Below are 18,486 nucleotides of genomic sequence, written 5' to 3' on the forward strand. Positions count from 1 at the left end.
TACATAAAGCCATTTCTTGGAGGTAGAGATTACGCCGCTCAGCCACTCCGTTTTGCTGCGGCGAGTACGGTGTGGTTATTCCGCCCTGATGCCTTCCGCAGCAAAGAACTCACGTAGCTCGATATTCACGTACTCTCCTCCGTTGTCGGACCTTATCGCTTTTGGCTTACGGTTGAATTGGTTCTTAACCAGATTCACGAACTCCTTAATCTTCCCAGGCACTTCGGATTTGTTCGCCAGCAAGTATACGGTGGTATAACGACTATAATCGTCAATGATCGTCATAAAATACTTCTTGCCTGAAATGTTTGAAAGGTCTACACACATCAGTGTGCAGAAGCTCGAGCACCTCCTTAGCACACCTCTGTGCTACCTTTGGGAATGGTTTCCGATGTAGTTTGCCTTCGAGACAACACTCACACACCAGCTTTATTCCACAGTCTACCACCTTCATGTTCGTGCCTAGCTCCTTTTTGTTGATCAGGTTCACCACGTCGTAGTCCCGGTGGCCAAAGCGACGGTGCCACGTATGTTGGCAGAATTCATTGTGGCGAGACGCAGCAGCAGCCAAAGATCTCTCGCAACACCTTAAAAGGTACATCCCACCACGCAAGTCAGCGACCGCCACCGTGCAGCCACTCGCATCACGGACCCGACATCCATGTGAATCGAACACAACAGAGAAATTTTTCGCAACAAGCATACTCACGGACAAAAGACTGCCTTCTAATTCTGGGACGAAGAGAACGTCCTGCACTTTCACATCACGCTTCTTGCCGCCGCCGTCCTCGCACAGCAGCATTCCGTTGCCAAGTCCAGCAGCAACCGTTTTCTTACCGTTGGCAAGAGTTACTTCTTCCCGCACGTCTTCGACCAGCTCGGAGAAAAAGGCTTTGTTGCTTGTCATGTGCTGCGACGCGCCGCTATCGACGAACCAGAACCGCGTAGATCCTTTCACCGTACAGCACTTCCAATCTTCCTCTGCCGCAGGAGCACTTCTACCAGCATCCGCCCAGAAAAGTAACGGCATACCAGAGTCCTGTGCCTGCTTCGCTTTTTGTCCACTTGCATTCGACGAGGTTTCACGTTTGCTTGCATCCGTCTCCCCCTTGAGAGTAACCAGCTACTTTCGGCAGTTCTTCCGGTAATGGCCGGGCTTTTTACAAAAGAAACATACCTTTTCGGATGCCTTTCCGCTTGGTCCCGTTTTCAGAGCCTTGCTATCGTTCATTCCTCGTTCAGTGCGCTTGAGATGTTCGTCCCGCAGTTTTGACTTCACCAGCTCCATTGTAATGTCGTCGTCCGGGCGACTCTCGAGTGCGGTCACCAAACCGCTGAACGAGTCAGGGAGGCTCCGCAAAACCATGGCCACTTTCATCTCCGGCTCGAGCTCCAATCCAGCTGCTTGTAGACGATCGAAGAGTTCTTCGAGCTCTAGAAGATGGTTTTCCATGTCGCCACCTTCGTGGAGGTTTTTACTGCACAGCCGTTTGAGCAGCGAAACACGAGAGGTTACTGTAGCTTTCTCGTGATGCTGTCGTAGTGCCTCCCATACATCATGAGCACTCGTGGCGTTCTTCAGCAATCCCAGCTGGCTGTCCTCGATGGTGAGTCCGATGGTAGCTTTGGCTCGTCTGTCCTCCTTCGTCCACTGCTCCGTGACGGGCACCGGCTTGGCCTCGTCAATCACATGCCATAACTCCTCGCGAGTTAAAAGCATCTCCATCCGAAATTTCCACACGTTCCAATTTGTGCTGGAAAGTCTCGGGAACGAAAACTTAGCAGCGTCCGCCATCTTCCTCCTCCTCGAAGGAATTCTCCTCCTGCGCGTACAACCGACCGAACCGACGATTTAACTGCACAACTTCCCGATATTCCGACCGAATAACTGGTCCCATAACCTGTCGGAGGTTTGGGCAGTGGAATTTCCGTAGCGAATAAAAGAATAACCGGGGAAAAACGTTACGATTAATGAACTCAACTTTATTGTGCAAAACTCAACGCGGTTACAATGTTTTGTTGTTGTTACATATTTCTCTCTAACTCTGAGCCAGGGCCAGCCGAGGGGCCAGCGCTGTAGCATCGTACTATATATGCCCAGTGGTAATTCAACCGGGCGGCCCAATACGACCCGCCTGCGTCCGTCTTTCGTCCACGCGGCTAATATTCACCAAGCTACACCAAGCCAAGCCAGCGAACAATAGGACCGAGTGTGGTTCACCAACAATAGCGGCGATCGCCGTATGATGCGGGGATCACCGTGTCAGCAGTAAATGCGGTATCTGTAAGTAGACATGTGCACATGTGATGTCCATATGGGGAATGCTATAGCATGGGAGTGAGGGGAAGAGCACGCACGCATAGGTAGGAGTGAGAGGCCTAATAGTGAAATTCGATGTCGTAGGAATAAATACCGAGAGTGTTAAGATGAGCCAGTGTATTATGCGAAACCTAGAAACGAAATCCCTACCGACATGCTGTGTTAGATTCTTTGGTCTTTAGTTCACATGAGTAATCTCTTTGGCGCGCATTCGTATTTCATTGAGTTGTTTGAATGATGATGAGAACAGGCCCCTGGCATCAATGAAATTTATCGTAGCCAACATCTAACTGCCTTATACTCATATTCGTGCAAATTGAAACGAGCGTGTAATCAACAAACGCAGCTTTTGTTTGATGTTGTGAGCCACACACGAAATCACATTCACAATGCGTGTTTGTTGGGTTGCTTTATTCAACTTATCGCATGCTCCTCTTACCGTACATTAATATTAAAGCGAGTTTGAAGTGTTTTGTGATCATAAGCGGTGGAAAAAATGATTCCAAAAACTGATCAACAAACCAAAATAAACGTTTAACAAAAAATTGTTGATGTTTTCGCATTTGACAGTGGGCGCTATTTATTAGCGCCCAGGACATCCTGTCTACCATGATTCCAATGCATTGATATAGGCCGTGTCATGGGCCTGGATGAGAAGCTTTGTGATCGGTGTCGCCCTCTCTGGGCCGGTGTTGAGAACTTCCAGTGATGATGAAGCTTTAATGTTGGAAAGTAAGGGGCTGTTCATAAACCACGTAGACCAAAATTTGGCCATCTCAGACCCCCCTCCCCCCTCGTAGACTTTTGTCCATACAAAAAAATAAAAATTTGTATGAAGCGTAGACTTTGACCAGACCCCCCCCTCCCCCCAAAAGTCTACGTGGTTTATGAACGGCCCCTAACTCTCCGCACGTGTAGCTAGGGTAGAGTGATTAGTAGTCGCTTTGGGTTTGTTCGGGATTTAGTAAGTCGGACGCTAGGAAAGTGGAATTGGACGGGTTAGTTCTTTGAACCTTTTTCCAAGGTTTTTCAATGGGCCAACTAGCGTGGGTCTCATACCGGGCAGATAATTAACGCGAGCGAGAGGTCCTCTAACGAGGTGGCAGTTAAGCCTCTCGCTTTACTGGAACAACCGTATCAATCCATGGTGGCGATAGTTGTTTTCGGGTTATTACCGCCGACCACGAACTCGGAGGTTCGTGCGGCTACAGAGTGTTTGTGAAATGTGGTCATTGTGATTTTTTAGTATACTGTTTGCGACGATAGTCGTGGGCTAGATACTGGGGAGTTTGTTCGACTCTATCCCATTTGGCATAATGCCATATGGCATAACGCCGTTTGGCATAATACGAAGAACAGCCTTCTTGGTAAGAATGTGCATAATCCATGTTATGCCAAATGGGGAGAGCCGTTTGTTCCTGTTTTTTTTTGTCTGTAGCATTTTTGTTAACCGCTGGTACCGCTTCCAAAGTGCCTTAGCCCAAACACCCGGAGTGCCAACCGGCACATTAGGATCGACGGCAGTAAGACCCTAGTTATGGCAAACGGGCAGCACATGGACATGGTCACGAGCAAGGAATACGTATATACTACCAGACGCTACAGAGCTGACAACCGTACTATTCCACTACCCTAGTAAGAATGGGTGACACCTTTCCGAAACGGCGAGTGGGCAAATGGAATGGTTGCCCCCGTCCCGTCAAAACTTTGGCAGGCCTCCAAGTACGTTCCGAACTCGCCACCTTAGCCGGTGGATGTAGGCTCAGTTGAACATTCCTGACTAGTGCCGATCTGGCTCTGAACACGGTTCCCCATAAAGGACCGTGTCAACCCTAGCATGGCCTCACTGCTTGCAAAGATCACCATGGGATCACGACGGCAACTACTTACGACGGGCGAAGATAGCGGCTTGGAGGGGGGGGCCCAACCAGATGGAGAAGAACAACAATTACACAACAACGGAGGTAGCAGATGATAAGGATGCGAGCGCATTCCTAAGGAGCAGTAGGTTGACACGTTCGCCGGTAGAAACTTTTAGTATCGCGGCAACGAATAACAGCAGCACGCCACGAGGTGGGCGACATGGACTGTTTGGAGCAAAAGGGGTAACGAGTCAAATATCCACACCAAGCGGTAGCACTAAAGCAGGGCCCCCGGTGTCTACACCGAGCAGCAGCACCACTCAAGAAGGCCAACAACTTGCGAGGCCCAAGGTGTCAATGGTGGAGTTGAACAGGAAGGTCATCGAGCTGCACGAATACGTAAAAGGCCGTAACAACGTGCACACTAAGATTAAGCAAAGGGTGTCGAGCCTCAGGTATGCCGTGTTGGAAGCTGACCGCGAGCACACAGCGTTGCGTAAGAGAGCTGAGACTGCTGAAAAGGCTTTGAAGCTGGCTTTGGAGCAGATTGCGGTGGTGGAAGCATCTACCAAGTTACAGGAGACGCCGAAAGGACGCAGAAATAAGAGCTCGAACAAGCGGGATAGAGAAACACCAGGCGAGGAGGAACGCCCGAAGAAGACAAAGAATGTTCAAGGTAGCGAGGAGTTGAGCGACGAGAGAGCCAACAGCGATTGGAACGTCGTCAAAAATCGCAAGGAGAAGAAGAAAAATCAGCCCAAAAAGGAGGAAACGAAAGGGAATAATCGGATCGAAAAAGGTAGAAAGCCGGCTCGAGACGAAAGGAGATCCAAAGAGAACAGGCAAGAACGCCGTCTGCCCCATCAAGAGAGGCACATGGGAGACGCTCTGCTCAAGGCAAACGACCAACAGTCGTACGCAGCAATCCTCAAGAAAGTCCGAGAGGATCCGGAGTTGAAGGAACTGGGTGAGAACGTGGTGAGAACCAGGCGCACTCAGCAAGGAGATATGCTCTTTGAGCTGAAGAAGGATCCAGCGATTAAAAGTTCTGCCTACCGAGAGCAGTTCGCCAAGTCATTGGGCGACCTCGTCGGGGATGGTGGGAACGTGAAAGCTTTGTGCCAGGAAGCAACGATCGAATGCCGATACCTGGACGAGATCACAACAGTGGAGGAGCTTGGTCGTGAACTGAAGACGCAATGCGAATTGGGAGAAGAGGTTCTAACGATCCGTCTGACGAAGGGGTACCAAGGCACACAAACAGCTATGATTCGACTGTAGGTGCCTGCGGCTAGCAAATTGTTGAAGGTAGGCAAGGTACGAGCGAAGGCGATCAACGCACTGTCGAGGATTATGTCAAACACCGGTGGTCCGAGAAGCATCAAGAGGCGGTTGCTAGCGAGCGTGTCATCTTCAATACTGCGGTACGGAGTCCCAGCCTGGGGTGCGGCGCTGAAAATCAAGCGAAATCGGGGGAAGCTAAATAGCGCGTTCCGACTCATGGCCATACGAGTAGCGAGCGCGTATAAATCAATATCGTCGGAGGCAGTTTGTGTGATTGCAGGGATGATCCCGATCTGCATCACCTTGGAGGAGAACATCGAGTGCTACGAGCGGAGGAGGACCAGCCAAGTGAGAACGTTGGTGCGAACGGCCTCAATGACAAAGTGGCAACAGGAATGGGATTCCACGGAGAAAGGAAGATGGACCCATCGGCTCATCCCTAATATGTCGACTTGGGTGAACAGGAAGCATGGAGAAGTGAATTTCCACCAAACCCAGTTTTTGTCTGGTCATGGCTGCTTCAGGCAGTACCTACATTGGTGGTGTTCATCTGCCCCAGATTCGAGGCGGTAAGAGGATCGATGCCGGCATTAAGCGTGGACAACGTCGCCGACTAGATGTGCCGTACTGAAGAGACGTGGAATGCGATCAGCAGGGCAGTCACAAAAATGATGACGGAGCTGCAGCGGAAGTGGAGGAGCGACCAGCAAGCTGGGATCGCTTGAAGAGGAAGTGCACAGATGAGAAGCACTGTTTAGAAGCAACAAAAAGTGCAAGAGCACTGTAACAGAAGAGCGCATGAGCGCATTGCCCCCCCTGAAGCTGTCGCATCAGTGGTACCAGGGGGATCGAGGCATCTAGGTGTAGCAGAGTATTTCCAATCGGAGTTTTTCTCTGCTGGGGAGGTAGGGAGGAAAAACAGACAGACAGACAGACAGACAGACAGACAGACAGACAGACAGACAGACAGACAGACAGACAGACAGACAGACAGACAGACAGACAGACAGACAGACAGACAGACAGACAGACAGACAGACAGACAGACAGACAGACAGACAGACAGACAGACAGACAGACAGACAGACAGACAGACAGACAGACAGACAGACAGACAGACAGACAGACAGACAGACAGACAGACAGACAGACAGACAGACAGACAGACAGACAGACAGACAGACAGACAGACAGACAGACAGACAGACAGACAGACAGACAGACAGACAGACAGACAGACAGACAGACAGACAGACAGACAGACAGACAGACAGACAGACAGACAGACAGACAGACAGACAGACAGACAGACAGACAGACAGACAGACAGACAGACAGACAGACAGACAGACAGACAGACAGACAGACAGACAGACAGACAGACAGACAGACAGACAGACAGACAGACAGACAGACAGACAGACAGACAGACAGACAGACAGACAGACAGACAGACAGACAGACAGACAGACAGACAGACAGACAGACAGACAGACAGACAGACAGACAGACAGACAGACAGACAGACAGACAGACAGACAGACAGACAGACAGACAGACAGACAGACAGACAGACAGACAGACAGACAGACAGACAGACAGACAGACAGACAGACAGACAGACAGACAGACAGACAGACAGACAGACAGACAGACAGACAGACAGACAGACAGACAGACAGACAGACAGACAGACAGACAGACAGACAGACAGACAGACAGACAGACAGACAGACAGACAGACAGACAGACAGACAGACAGACAGACAGACAGACAGACAGACAGACAGACAGACAGACAGACAGACAGACAGACAGACAGACAGACAGACAGACAGACAGACAGACAGACAGACAGACAGACAGACAGACAGACAGACAGACAGACAGACAGACAGACAGACAGACAGACAGACAGACAGACAGACAGACAGACAGACAGACAGACAGACAGACAGACAGACAGACAGACAGACAGACAGACAGACAGACAGACAGACAGACAGACAGACAGACAGACAGACAGACAGACAGACAGACAGACAGACAGACAGACAGACAGACAGACAGACAGACAGACAGACAGACAGACAGACAGACAGACAGACAGACAGACAGACAGACAGACAGACAGACAGACAGACAGACAGACAGACAGACAGACAGACAGACAGACAGACAGACAGACAGACAGACAGACAGACAGACAGACAGACAGACAGACAGACAGACAAAAATGTATAGATCAACAGTGACGGCTTGTCACTGAGATGGCTGAACCGTTTGAGATAGGGTGCCCATTAGGCCGTCCCTGTTTTTGCGAAAGTTGGAAATGTTAAAAGTTCATTACACTAAGACCAATTTTTATGTATGTTATTTTTATGCACTCTTAATTTATGCACTATTTTTTATGCCCTGCATAAAAAGAGGGGAAGCAATATTGTGCAAAGGAATATTTAATAATGACGGGAACTATTGCAACGTCGGCCAAGAGATGTTTACAGAGGAGAGCAAAGGAAGGTTACAGGTTCGTTTTTGGGTGTTTCCGAATGCCTCATTATATGGGGCCCGAGTGGGTCTCAATGGGGTTTCGGAGTCATTTCAGGAATTCTCAGACAGACAGACAGACAGATGCGTTACGGAGGCGTTTTTAGGGGTTTTGGTTTAGGAGGATTTTTTGAGGCATTTCAGAGTGTTTCAGCCTTTTTTCGGCGTGATTCAGAGGCGTTATGGCGGTACGGTGTTTTTGGGGTGTTCGGAGCTTCTCTGGTGCGTTACATGGGGTCCGCGGGGGTTTAAGGGGGATTTTGGAGGCATTTCAAGACGTTTCAGAGCATTTTCGGTGGGATGCAGAGGCGTTACTTAAGCGTTACGAGGAGTTTTTGTGTGGTTCGAAGCCTCTCAGGTGCGTTACATGGGGTCCCAAGTAGCCACGGTGTTGAAGCCTTATTGCATGCAGATATACGGTGTATTTAGATCAATCATTACTTTACGTGAACATTTAAGGTTGATTTAAAGTGGAAGTGGCAGTTATGCGACTGTGGTTACTTGGGGTTTAAGGGGGATTTTAAAAGCATTTTAGGACGTTTCAGAGCATATTCTGCGTAATTAAGAGGCGTTACGAAAGCGTTACGGAGGAGTTTCCGGGGGGTTTGGAGCTTCTAAGGTGCGTTACATGGGGTCCACAGACCCCATGGAATGGGGGCATTTCAGAATGTTTTAGATCATTTTCGGCGTGATTAAGAGGTGTGACGAAAGGGTTACGGAGGAGTTTCCGGAGGGGGGGATGGTGGTTTGGGGCCTCTCAGGTCCATGACATGGGGTCCGAGGGGGCCTAAGTGGGATTTTGGAGGCATTTCAGGACCTTTCAGAGCCTCTTCGATGAAATTCAGAGGCGTTACGGAGGAGTTTTCGGGGGGTTCGGAGCGTCTAAGGTGCGTTACATGGGGTTCGAGGGGTTTAAGGGGGATATTGGACGCATTTCAAGACGTCTCAGAGCATTTTCAGGGGATTCAAAGGCGTTATGGAGGAGTTCTCAGGGGTTTTGAAGCCTCTTAGGCGCGTTACATGGGGTTCCCGGGGGGTTTGAGGGGAATTTTTGAGGCAGTTCAGGAAGTTTCAGAGCAGACTCTGAAATACCTCAAAACGCCCCTCAAACCTCTTTCAACGGCCTTTAAAGGCTCCTGAGATCCCTTGAACTGCCCCTGAAGCCCCTTAGAACGCCCCTGAAACCCACTTAATACTATTGAAATACCCCAGAATTCCCCGTAATCTTATGAAATCACCAAAAAATCAGCGAACCAGACAAGGGCTGAAAGTCTCTGTAAGGGGTGATACACAAATTATGTCACGCAAAATCGACCTTTTTCAACCCACCCTCCCCCTTATGTCACACTTTTTGTATGGAACCTTAATATTTTTTGTAAGGGTCGTCACGTTCTGCAAAACCCCCTGCCCCCTAAAAGCGTGACGTAATTTGTGTACGACCCCTAATATAGCTATGTAAATCATTCAACCAAAAAATCTTGACAGAACACCCTTAAAAGGCTCCTCAAATCCCCCAAACAACCCCTTAAAACGCCCCTGAAGCCCCTTGGAACCCCCTTTTTGTGCTCTCTGGGAAGTTTCTGGAAACCTCCTTAGCCCCACCTCAACTGCCCAAGAGCAAGACCTGTACTCGCGAACTAGATTCTCTTATTAAAGCCCAAACAATATTTATGCTTAAATTTCCCTCTTTTTTATGCCTTTTTAAATTTATGCAAATTTTTAATTTATGCAGTTTCAAAAGAGGTTCCAGTGTATTGCAAAACGATCGTTTTAGCTAAAAAACCATCATGACAAAATTTGAGGTCCGTATCTCAAGGCTAAGTGGTCCCCCACGGGGCCTAAAGTTCTCAAAAATTGTATGGGGTCAAAAAATAATGACATTTTTTCGACAAAAAAAATACCACATTCAACTAGAATCGTTGATTTTATGACCCTATAGGGCCAAACACGTGCTCAGAATAGCGATATCTCTTTTCGTTTCTGAGTTATTGACGAAAAACTAACTACAAATGAACATATTAACCATTTTTTGAGATCCCTGAGGAAACCTGACATCTTTTGTCCGATAACTCAAAAACGAAAAGAGAGATCGCAATTCCGAGCACATTTTTGGCTATTCTGGGTCCTATAATCACTGATTATAGTTGGATATGGTATTTTTTTGTCGAAAAAATTTCAAGATTTGTTTGACCCCATACAATTTTTGAGAACTTTAGGTCCCGTGGGGGACCACTTAGCCTTGAGATACGGACCTCAAATTTTGTCATGATGGTTTTTTAGCTAAAACGATCGTTTTGCAATACACTGGAACCTCTTTTGAAACTGCATAAATTAAAAATTTGCATAAATTTAAAAAGGCATAAAAAAGAGGGAAATTTAAGCATAAATATTGTTTGGGCTTTAATAAGAGAATCTAGTTCGCGAGTACAGGTCTTGCTCTTGGGCAGTTGAGGTGGGGCTAAGGGGGTTTTAGCCTTGAGATACGGACTTCAAATTTTAACGTGATGGTTTTTTAGCTAAAATGATCGTTTTGCAATATTGAACTTTTAACATTTCCAACTTTTGCAAAATAGAGACGGCCCAGTGCTCATCTCGATGCGTACCGGTAACACTGATATTTACTGCAGTCTAGTCATAAAGTTTCTGAAGGGATGTACACTTTAGCATAACAGTGAAAGTGGTTCCAGTTTTAGCTGATTATTTGCTGTTCCCATTACACCTTAAATCACCCAGTGTGCATAATTCGATGGCTCAATAAGTGGATTAAACAATCAACCGAGAAATCGCCGCTACTTAATGCGAAATTGAGTGCTATAAGTTATTTTTTTTTTTGGCGCTATCCACGTTATTGTTCTACGATATAAGCCCTTCAGAATATTCATCAATCGCTGATCATCGCCATCCATCAACAAAAGCTATTGTGATGAGCCAAAACAAATCAACCGATTACTCGGTCGGTTTCTACATCGTCTGTGTACGGCGATGGGAATAACAACAAGCGACCAAGAGATGATATGCAAATCGATGACGATGCTAACTGCGATTTGCTCAGCAAAATTCAGCAGATGTTCTCGATCTCGAACGCAAAAATTGAAGCTAAGATCGATGCAAGCAATGCCAAGCTAGAGGATAAGATCGTTGAAGTGGAGAACATGCTGTTCGCTTTAAAAGCCGAGTGTACGTCGAGCATCAGTAGTATTTCTACGGCGGTAACGGAGGTTCGAGATGAGCTCATTTCGACTGTTCGACGATTGGATCGATTGGAGAAGGCTAGTGATCTCATTATCTCCGGCATTCCCTATGCGACGAATGAGAACCTGATGGATTCATTCTTCAAGTTCGCTGCGGTCCTTGGTTACAACGAAGTGGATCGACCCATAGTAGACCTCAAACGGTTGCAGAGATTTCCAATTCCAGTCGGAGCAACCCCACCAATTGTCTGCCAATTTGCAATGAAAAACGCGAGGGATTCATTCTACGGCCGCTATCTGCGAACGAGAAATTTGTCGCTACGTCATCTAGGTTTCGACAATGATCGGAGGGCTTTCTTTAACGAAAACCTACTCAACATGATAGGGACATCAGAATAACTGCGATCAAATTAAAGAAAAACGGAGCTCTCAAGAACGTTTTTACTCGTGATGGGATCGTTTTTGTTCAGCGCTTAAATGGATCCAATGCTGAGCCGGTTGTAGACATCAAACAACTTGCTGTTCACAAATCTTCAAACCTTTCCAAATAGTTTTTCTCTTCCTTCCCTCAGTTCTCCATGTCTCCCATCATTTGCTCTCCATGTATCCACCCACTCCTGAAAGTCATCATACTTTGAAGTTACCCTTATCCAAGAAGCTTGTCTTTTCCTTCATATGCAGTTTCCATGCTTCCATCCTCAAGTTATTCCCGTGAATCCTTCCAGTCCTGAAAGTCAAAGTCTATGCTGTCGTCCGAAACTGTTGCTGCTGCTGTTGGTGCAAGGTGCTGTTGCTGAACCGTTGCTGCTGCTGATTGGAGATGCTGCTGCTGCTATACGGAGGGTGTCGCTGCTGTTGGGAGGACTGAAACTATGTTTATTTTTTTTTCTTGTACACTGCTGGTGGTGTTTACACTGTTAATCAATACCTTGGGATATATAAACAATCCATTTTTGTTTTAGAACTAAAACTGAACTTCAAGACTAAATGAATTATTGATGTTTGTAGATTGTAGTTTTAATTTTTCTTTGTTCATTATTGCATGCGGGATGGTTTCTTTTGGCAGACTTTCTTCAAAGCTTAGCTTGATCACTTTTTTTGACTATGGCTAATGTTCTAGATGTTAATGCTTCTCTGAGCACTGCGATTCCAAGAATTGTTCTAAATGCTGCGTTACAAAATGATCATTTGAATGTCGTTCACATCAACGTTCAGAGCCTTGTAGCTCGTAACTTCACGAAATTGGATGAGCTGCGAATGGTTTTTTGTAACAGTAAAGTCGATGTAATATGTTTCACCGAAACATGGCTCAATAATACAATCAGTGATGTTATGATCGAGATTGACGGATATAACATAATTCGGAATGATCGGAATCGTCATGGTGGTGGTATTTGCATATATTTAAGAAAGAATTTTGGTTATCGTGTCGTTGCAAAGTCACAATTTATCATTGACAATTACGGTGAAACTGAATATCTAGCAGTGAAAATCAAAAGTCGTAACGAAAAATTACTGCTAGGTGTTATTTATAACCCACCTACTGTTGATTGCTCTGAGACTATCAATGATTTACTGAAAAATTTCACTGTTCGATATGATAGTACTTTTTTCATTGGTGATTTTAATACCGATTTATTAAATTCTTCATTTCGTACAAGGACCTTTAAAGAAACGCTTGAAAGTTTATCATATGTTTGTGTTAATGCTGAACCTACTTTTTTCCATCGAACAGGTTGTTCTCTACTAGATCTAATTCTAACTGATTCTCCAGAAATTGTCACGAAACAAGATCAGCTTTCCATGTCAGGGGTTTCTAACCATGACATGGTTTTTTGTTAAATACGCGTTTTTCAAGAAAATAGGAATTCTATTGTAACTTATCGCGATTATCTTAATTTTGACTCAACTCTGTTGCAGGAAGCATTTCTGAGTATTGATTGGAACTTTTTCTTCGCTCAAACTGATCCCAATGAATTGCTTCACTTTATGAATTACCATTTACTTCTTCTCCATGACAATCATATACCTATAAGACGCAAAAGAAATAATGCTAATCCATGGTTTAGTAATGCCATTTGCTGCGCGATTGTCGACCGTGACTTCGCTTATAGGACTTGGAAACATTCCAAATCTGAAATTGATAGAAATACCTATAAACGGCTAAGGAATAGAGTGAATACTATGATATCTCAAGCTAAAATCGAATGTGACAGACTTAAATTTAATGCTGATTTGCCAAGTAAGCAACTATGGCGCAATATCAAAAAGCTAGGAGTTACTAAGGAATGTAGTTTTGCCAACGAAGATTTTGCTGCAAATGAAATAAATGACTATTTTACATCAAACTTTACCGTTGATCCTTCATCAGAGCCTGTGCCATCGACTGTGCAAGGCTTTAACTTCGTCCAAGTTGTGGAACACGACATTGTTAACTGTGTTTTTTCAATCAAATCAAATGCAGTGGGCATTGACAATATACCTATTCAATTTATCAAAATACTATTACCCTTGGCTTTGCCAATGTTTAAGCATCTCTTCAACTCTATAATCAAAACCTCAATATTTCCAAAACCCTGGAAAAGTGCGAAAATCATCCCAATCAAGAAAAAAGGTAATTGTTCTTCCATTAGTAATTTGCGTCCTATTAGTATCCTTAGCGCACTTTCTAAAGTTTTTGAAAAAATAATTAAAGCTCAAATTTCTAAGCATGTCATTGACAATAATTTGCTACACCCACTTCAATCTGGATTCAGAAGTAATTTTAGCACAAATACAGCTTTAATTAAGGTTCATGATGATCTGGCTCAGGCAATAGATAAAAGAGGTGTGGCCATACTTTTGCTAATAGATTTCGCCAAAGCATTCGATCGAGTGTCACATTGTAGATTAGTGAATAAACTAATAAATAATTTTAGTTTCTCTCAGTCTGCTGCTAATTTGGTAACATCATATTTGAGTGATAGATGTCAAGCCGTGTTTTTCAATAATGTTTTATCTTCTTTTAGTTCGATTAAGTCAGGGGTTCCACAAGGATCTGTCCTGGGACCCTTATTATTCTCTCTTTTTATTAACGATCTTCCTAATTCCTTGCGTTATTGTTCAATTCATCTGTTTGCGGATTATGTACAAATTTATTTCACCGTTACTGGTGAATTCATTATAGATGATGTTGCTAGGAAAATTAATAATGACTTAAGAAGCATCTCTGCAAGGTCCATAAATAACTTACTTGCTGTAAACCCATCTAAAACTAAAGCTATTATGATATCGAGACTCAGAAGCCCTCCTCAAACACCTGTGCTTGTTTTTGATAGACAAATAATTGAATTCTTTGAAAAAGTTGATAACCTTGGAGTTGTTTTTACATCTAATTTATCTTGGGATGCCTTTGTTAATACTCAATGTGGAAAAATCTATGGTGCACTCAAAAGGTTACAAATGGTGAGCAGACATTTCGAAACTAGTATGAAAATCAAACTTTTCAAATCTCTTATTCTTCCTCATTTCATGTATGGCGAATTTGTTTATGGTAATGCTTCTGTGGCATCTTTAAACAAACTAAGAGTCGCACTCAACTCGTGCATAAGGTATGTTTTTAATTTATCTCGATATTCTAGTGTTTCACAGTTCCATAAAACATTGATAGGCTGTAACTTTGGCAACTTCCATGATTTCAGAATTTGTGTACAACTGTTCAAAATCATTAAGACTAAGGAACCACCGTATTTGTATAGTAATTTGCAATTCTTAAGAAATACTAGAACTCGTAGCTTGGTCATCCCTCAGCATTCAACGACGTATTATGGTAATTCAATGCTCATGAGAGGCATTTCTCTTTGGAACCGTTTGACACCTAATCTTAAAATGTCCATAAGTTTGAAAAGCTTTAAAGAGGGTTTGCTAGAGGAGCTTGAACGTATGCAATAAATGAATTTTATTATAATCTGTTCAGAAACTTGAAATTAGATAATAAGTAATTTGTTAGAATGCTATATCCCACCAGTGTGTAACATTCAAATAAGGAGTTTTCCTTACGTTACATGAGTATATCAATAAATAAATAAATAAATAAAGGAGGTTTTCTCAACTTTTCATCAATATCAATACGCAACGTCCTATTATGTTTTGTCAAATATTTTTGCTTAAATGTATCATGCATAAAAATAGTACTGAATTGAATATTGCACAGTAAAATGACAGTTTCTTATTCGTAAAGCATCTCACGATATTGCTCTCTGGTTTAGTGACCCAGTTGTCATAATCAATGCCGAATGACCTACTCTCTCTGATTTTCTTTTCTTTTGTTTAACACGTTTGTGTGTATTTATTGGCTACTTGTATTCTACCGGTCGCTTAAGTAGGCGTTCGAAAGTAGCCGTTTCCATATTAAAGTTAAAGTTAATGTCAAAAAATGACTGCCAATAAGTAGCTGGTGTCAACGATGAATCGCGCATTTACTAAAAATGTGAAAGCTTATTTTTAAGTGGCTCGTTTTATAAATCGGCTAATTTGGAGGCCCTACTGAAGTGACAGGTAAAATACAAGTGGCCGGTAAATCCACAATACCTAACATGATTAGTGCGACGAATAGAAGAAAGAAGCAAAAATATTGATTAAAAATTTACAGTAGACGTCCGGTCGGTGCAAACGGTTTAACAGCAAATCCGGTAAGTGCAACACATTTGCTATTATCGCACCGTTATCCGTCAAAACGGTGCGCCAAGTTAGCCCGAATGAACAGGCGAATGAGTTTTACGTTCGTTTAACGTCAATTGATGGGTTGTTGACGTCTGCCTGACGTTGCAGTTATCGAATTGTGTTCGCTAAGTGAAACGTACGCATGTTCAGTGTTGAAAAAATCATTTCGTCATATCTAAATTTAATCACCTACAGCTCATTTTAGAAGCCGAACCTGAGAATATGGTATATGAAAAACTTGTGCGGCTAGACCAGTTCTGCAAGAAAGTCACGGAAAAATCACTACTTTTCGAATATTTAAGGTAAATGTCACGGACTACCTTCGAAAAATCCCAATGATATTCACGGTGAATATCATTTGGCATTTTTCATAGGTAGTCCGTGACATTTACATCAAATATTTGAAACATAGCTGTTTTTCCGTGACTTTCTTGCAGAACTGGTCTAGCTGCACAAGTTTTTTATATACCATATTCTCAGGTTCAGCTTCTAAAACGAGCTGTAGGTGGTTGAATTTAGAAATGACGAAATGAATTTTTCAGCACTGCGCATGTTGCAGCTATCGGACGTCTACTGTAGTTAAATTGTCATCATTGGGCTTTGAGCGTTGCTATAACTATTCTGGCCGTTTATAGGCCTAATCAGAAAACGTTTAAAATCAGATGATTTTGGGGGCCTTTGATAGTTCTCCTATGAAAATGACAGTTCAGCGTTTGCGCCTTTGTTCGGCAGTTGAAAAGAGTGGCATACACGGACCTATCAACTGAAAAGGCCTATATAAAGATAAACAAGTTTAAAGCGTCAAAAGCCGATAAAAATGAAATGGATTGTTATGACTTTAAAATATAAAAAAAAAAAACATTACGATTATCCCGCAACCACTGTTGTAACCTCAATGATTTTGGTAAAGCTGTAGACCACGGCGGGTTTTGACACAAACTTTATGATAACGGGAGCCGCCATATATATTGCAAATCCAATAGCGACCGTTATGGCGATTCCCAGCAAAATCCATAACGCAGTTGTAAGGAAAGATGATGGTTCAACATTGCAGCTGGCTGCCTCTGTTTTCACTGTTTCTTTTACTGAACCCCAAATGGTAACACCGCTAGTCTTGTTGCCATTTGAGGAAACTCCGCCTTTGTCGTTGTCCTTATCATTATCTTTGTCGGTTTTGTCTGAACCACATTTCGGCTTTGCCGAAAGCAGTTGCGCGATCTTTTTGTATGCATCTCTTCCCAGCTGCAGTAAATTGGAAGTGTTGCTGTTCTTTACGACTGTTAGCATCTGCTTTAGTACTTTTTTGTTGGAATCGGTGTTCATGAAGTGCTTGTGTTTGGCATTAAGCCATTTATTTAGTACAATGACAAAGCTTTCTTTACAGATTTCAATAATTGTATCTGCTGTGATTTCGTTATTAGTGAACAAACTGGCCCAAAAACCTTGATCTGGTAGTGTGACAGGTGTAGCGTTTGGATCTATTCTTAGTAGTAGTTTATTGAGCGATGCAACCGTGTTCTGTAAGTACTCCAAAGAGTAGTTGCTCATCATTCGAGGCGGACCTTGACTGAAATCTACCACCTCTAGAAGTTTCAATAGCAGAGCTTGCAACTCATCAATGTTCTGCCCTATTCCGCCCCACATATTGGCCCATTTCTCTACGAGTTCGGTGTACCCGATCTGTGTTATCAAATGCTCGTTCAGAGCAGCATTTGACCCTGTAAGTTGTGCATTTGCTCTGTCGGTTATTTGGATTCTCATGACGTGGGCAGCGTGGCATCTCGCATCGGAACTGCTTCTATCTTGGTGCTCGCTGCCGCCTTCGCGTACAACCTGGCTTCGAGGAATCCCTAGATGCTCCGCTGTTCTCTGAACAGCTCCAGCCATATCAAATATCGCGAAGAAGCGAGTCAACAAATGTTCCAGAGCAGAAGTCTCCTTTTCGGGGTCATCGTGAACGAAAGGAGACTTCGACCTTCTACGACGCTTGCGGCCTTCATCTCGATCAACTGATCGACCTCGATTATCGCCCCCGAACAGACCACGCTGCAGAAGATCTTGGTGCTTACCGAGTTGGATATGTCGTCGGATATCCGGGTTAGATTCGATGCATTCAGCCAGCTTTTCGCGAAATTCCTCTCCGGACACACCCAGAAGCTGCGGAATGGCCTGGGCCAGCGACTCGAAGAGGCAATCATTGTCTCCGGCCCTTATGTTCGAACTTTGTCCCTGTTTCGGCCCTCCACGGAGTTGGAAGTGATTGTTAATGAGGTCCAGTTCAATAACCGTGCTGAGGTCCGTCCGCGAACCACATCTGTACGTGTTGCTAGACTCGTCGGACACGTTGATCGCCAGGTTCGGGATGTTGATGTTCAGCTTCTTCAACGCTTCCGGCACCGCTTCCACACAGGTCAGATCCATCTGGGCTCCTTTCCGAATCATTTCGGCAAACTGCCATGGGCTGGTTGTCGTTTTCAGGGTCGATATTTGCTCGGCATTTCGTTGCTTCGTAACGGTTTCCTGCGCCATCGTGACCCGTTGTTGCGTTGAGTACTGTGGAAAAGAGGAATGAGTTTTATCA

The 18,486-nt window shown here is 44.4% G+C and overlaps 1 protein-coding gene across 1 annotated transcript in view; it reads right to left on the reverse strand.

Moving 5' to 3' along the window:
• Positions 1–15,325: 15,325 nt before the first annotated feature.
• Positions 15,326–18,486, reverse strand: part of LOC109406853 (uncharacterized) — a 32,450-nt gene continuing 29,289 nt past the window's right edge. The window contains exon 3 of the mRNA XM_029868239.2: positions 15,326–18,458. Coding sequence (XP_029724099.2) covers positions 16,773–18,458 — 1,686 coding nt within the window. The 3' untranslated portion in view covers positions 15,326–16,772. The remainder of the gene's footprint in view (positions 18,459–18,486) is intronic.

This window comes from Aedes albopictus, chromosome 1, assembly GCF_035046485.1.
Source record: "Aedes albopictus strain Foshan chromosome 1, AalbF5, whole genome shotgun sequence".
NCBI classification, from domain to species: Eukaryota; Metazoa; Arthropoda; class Insecta; order Diptera; family Culicidae; genus Aedes; species Aedes albopictus.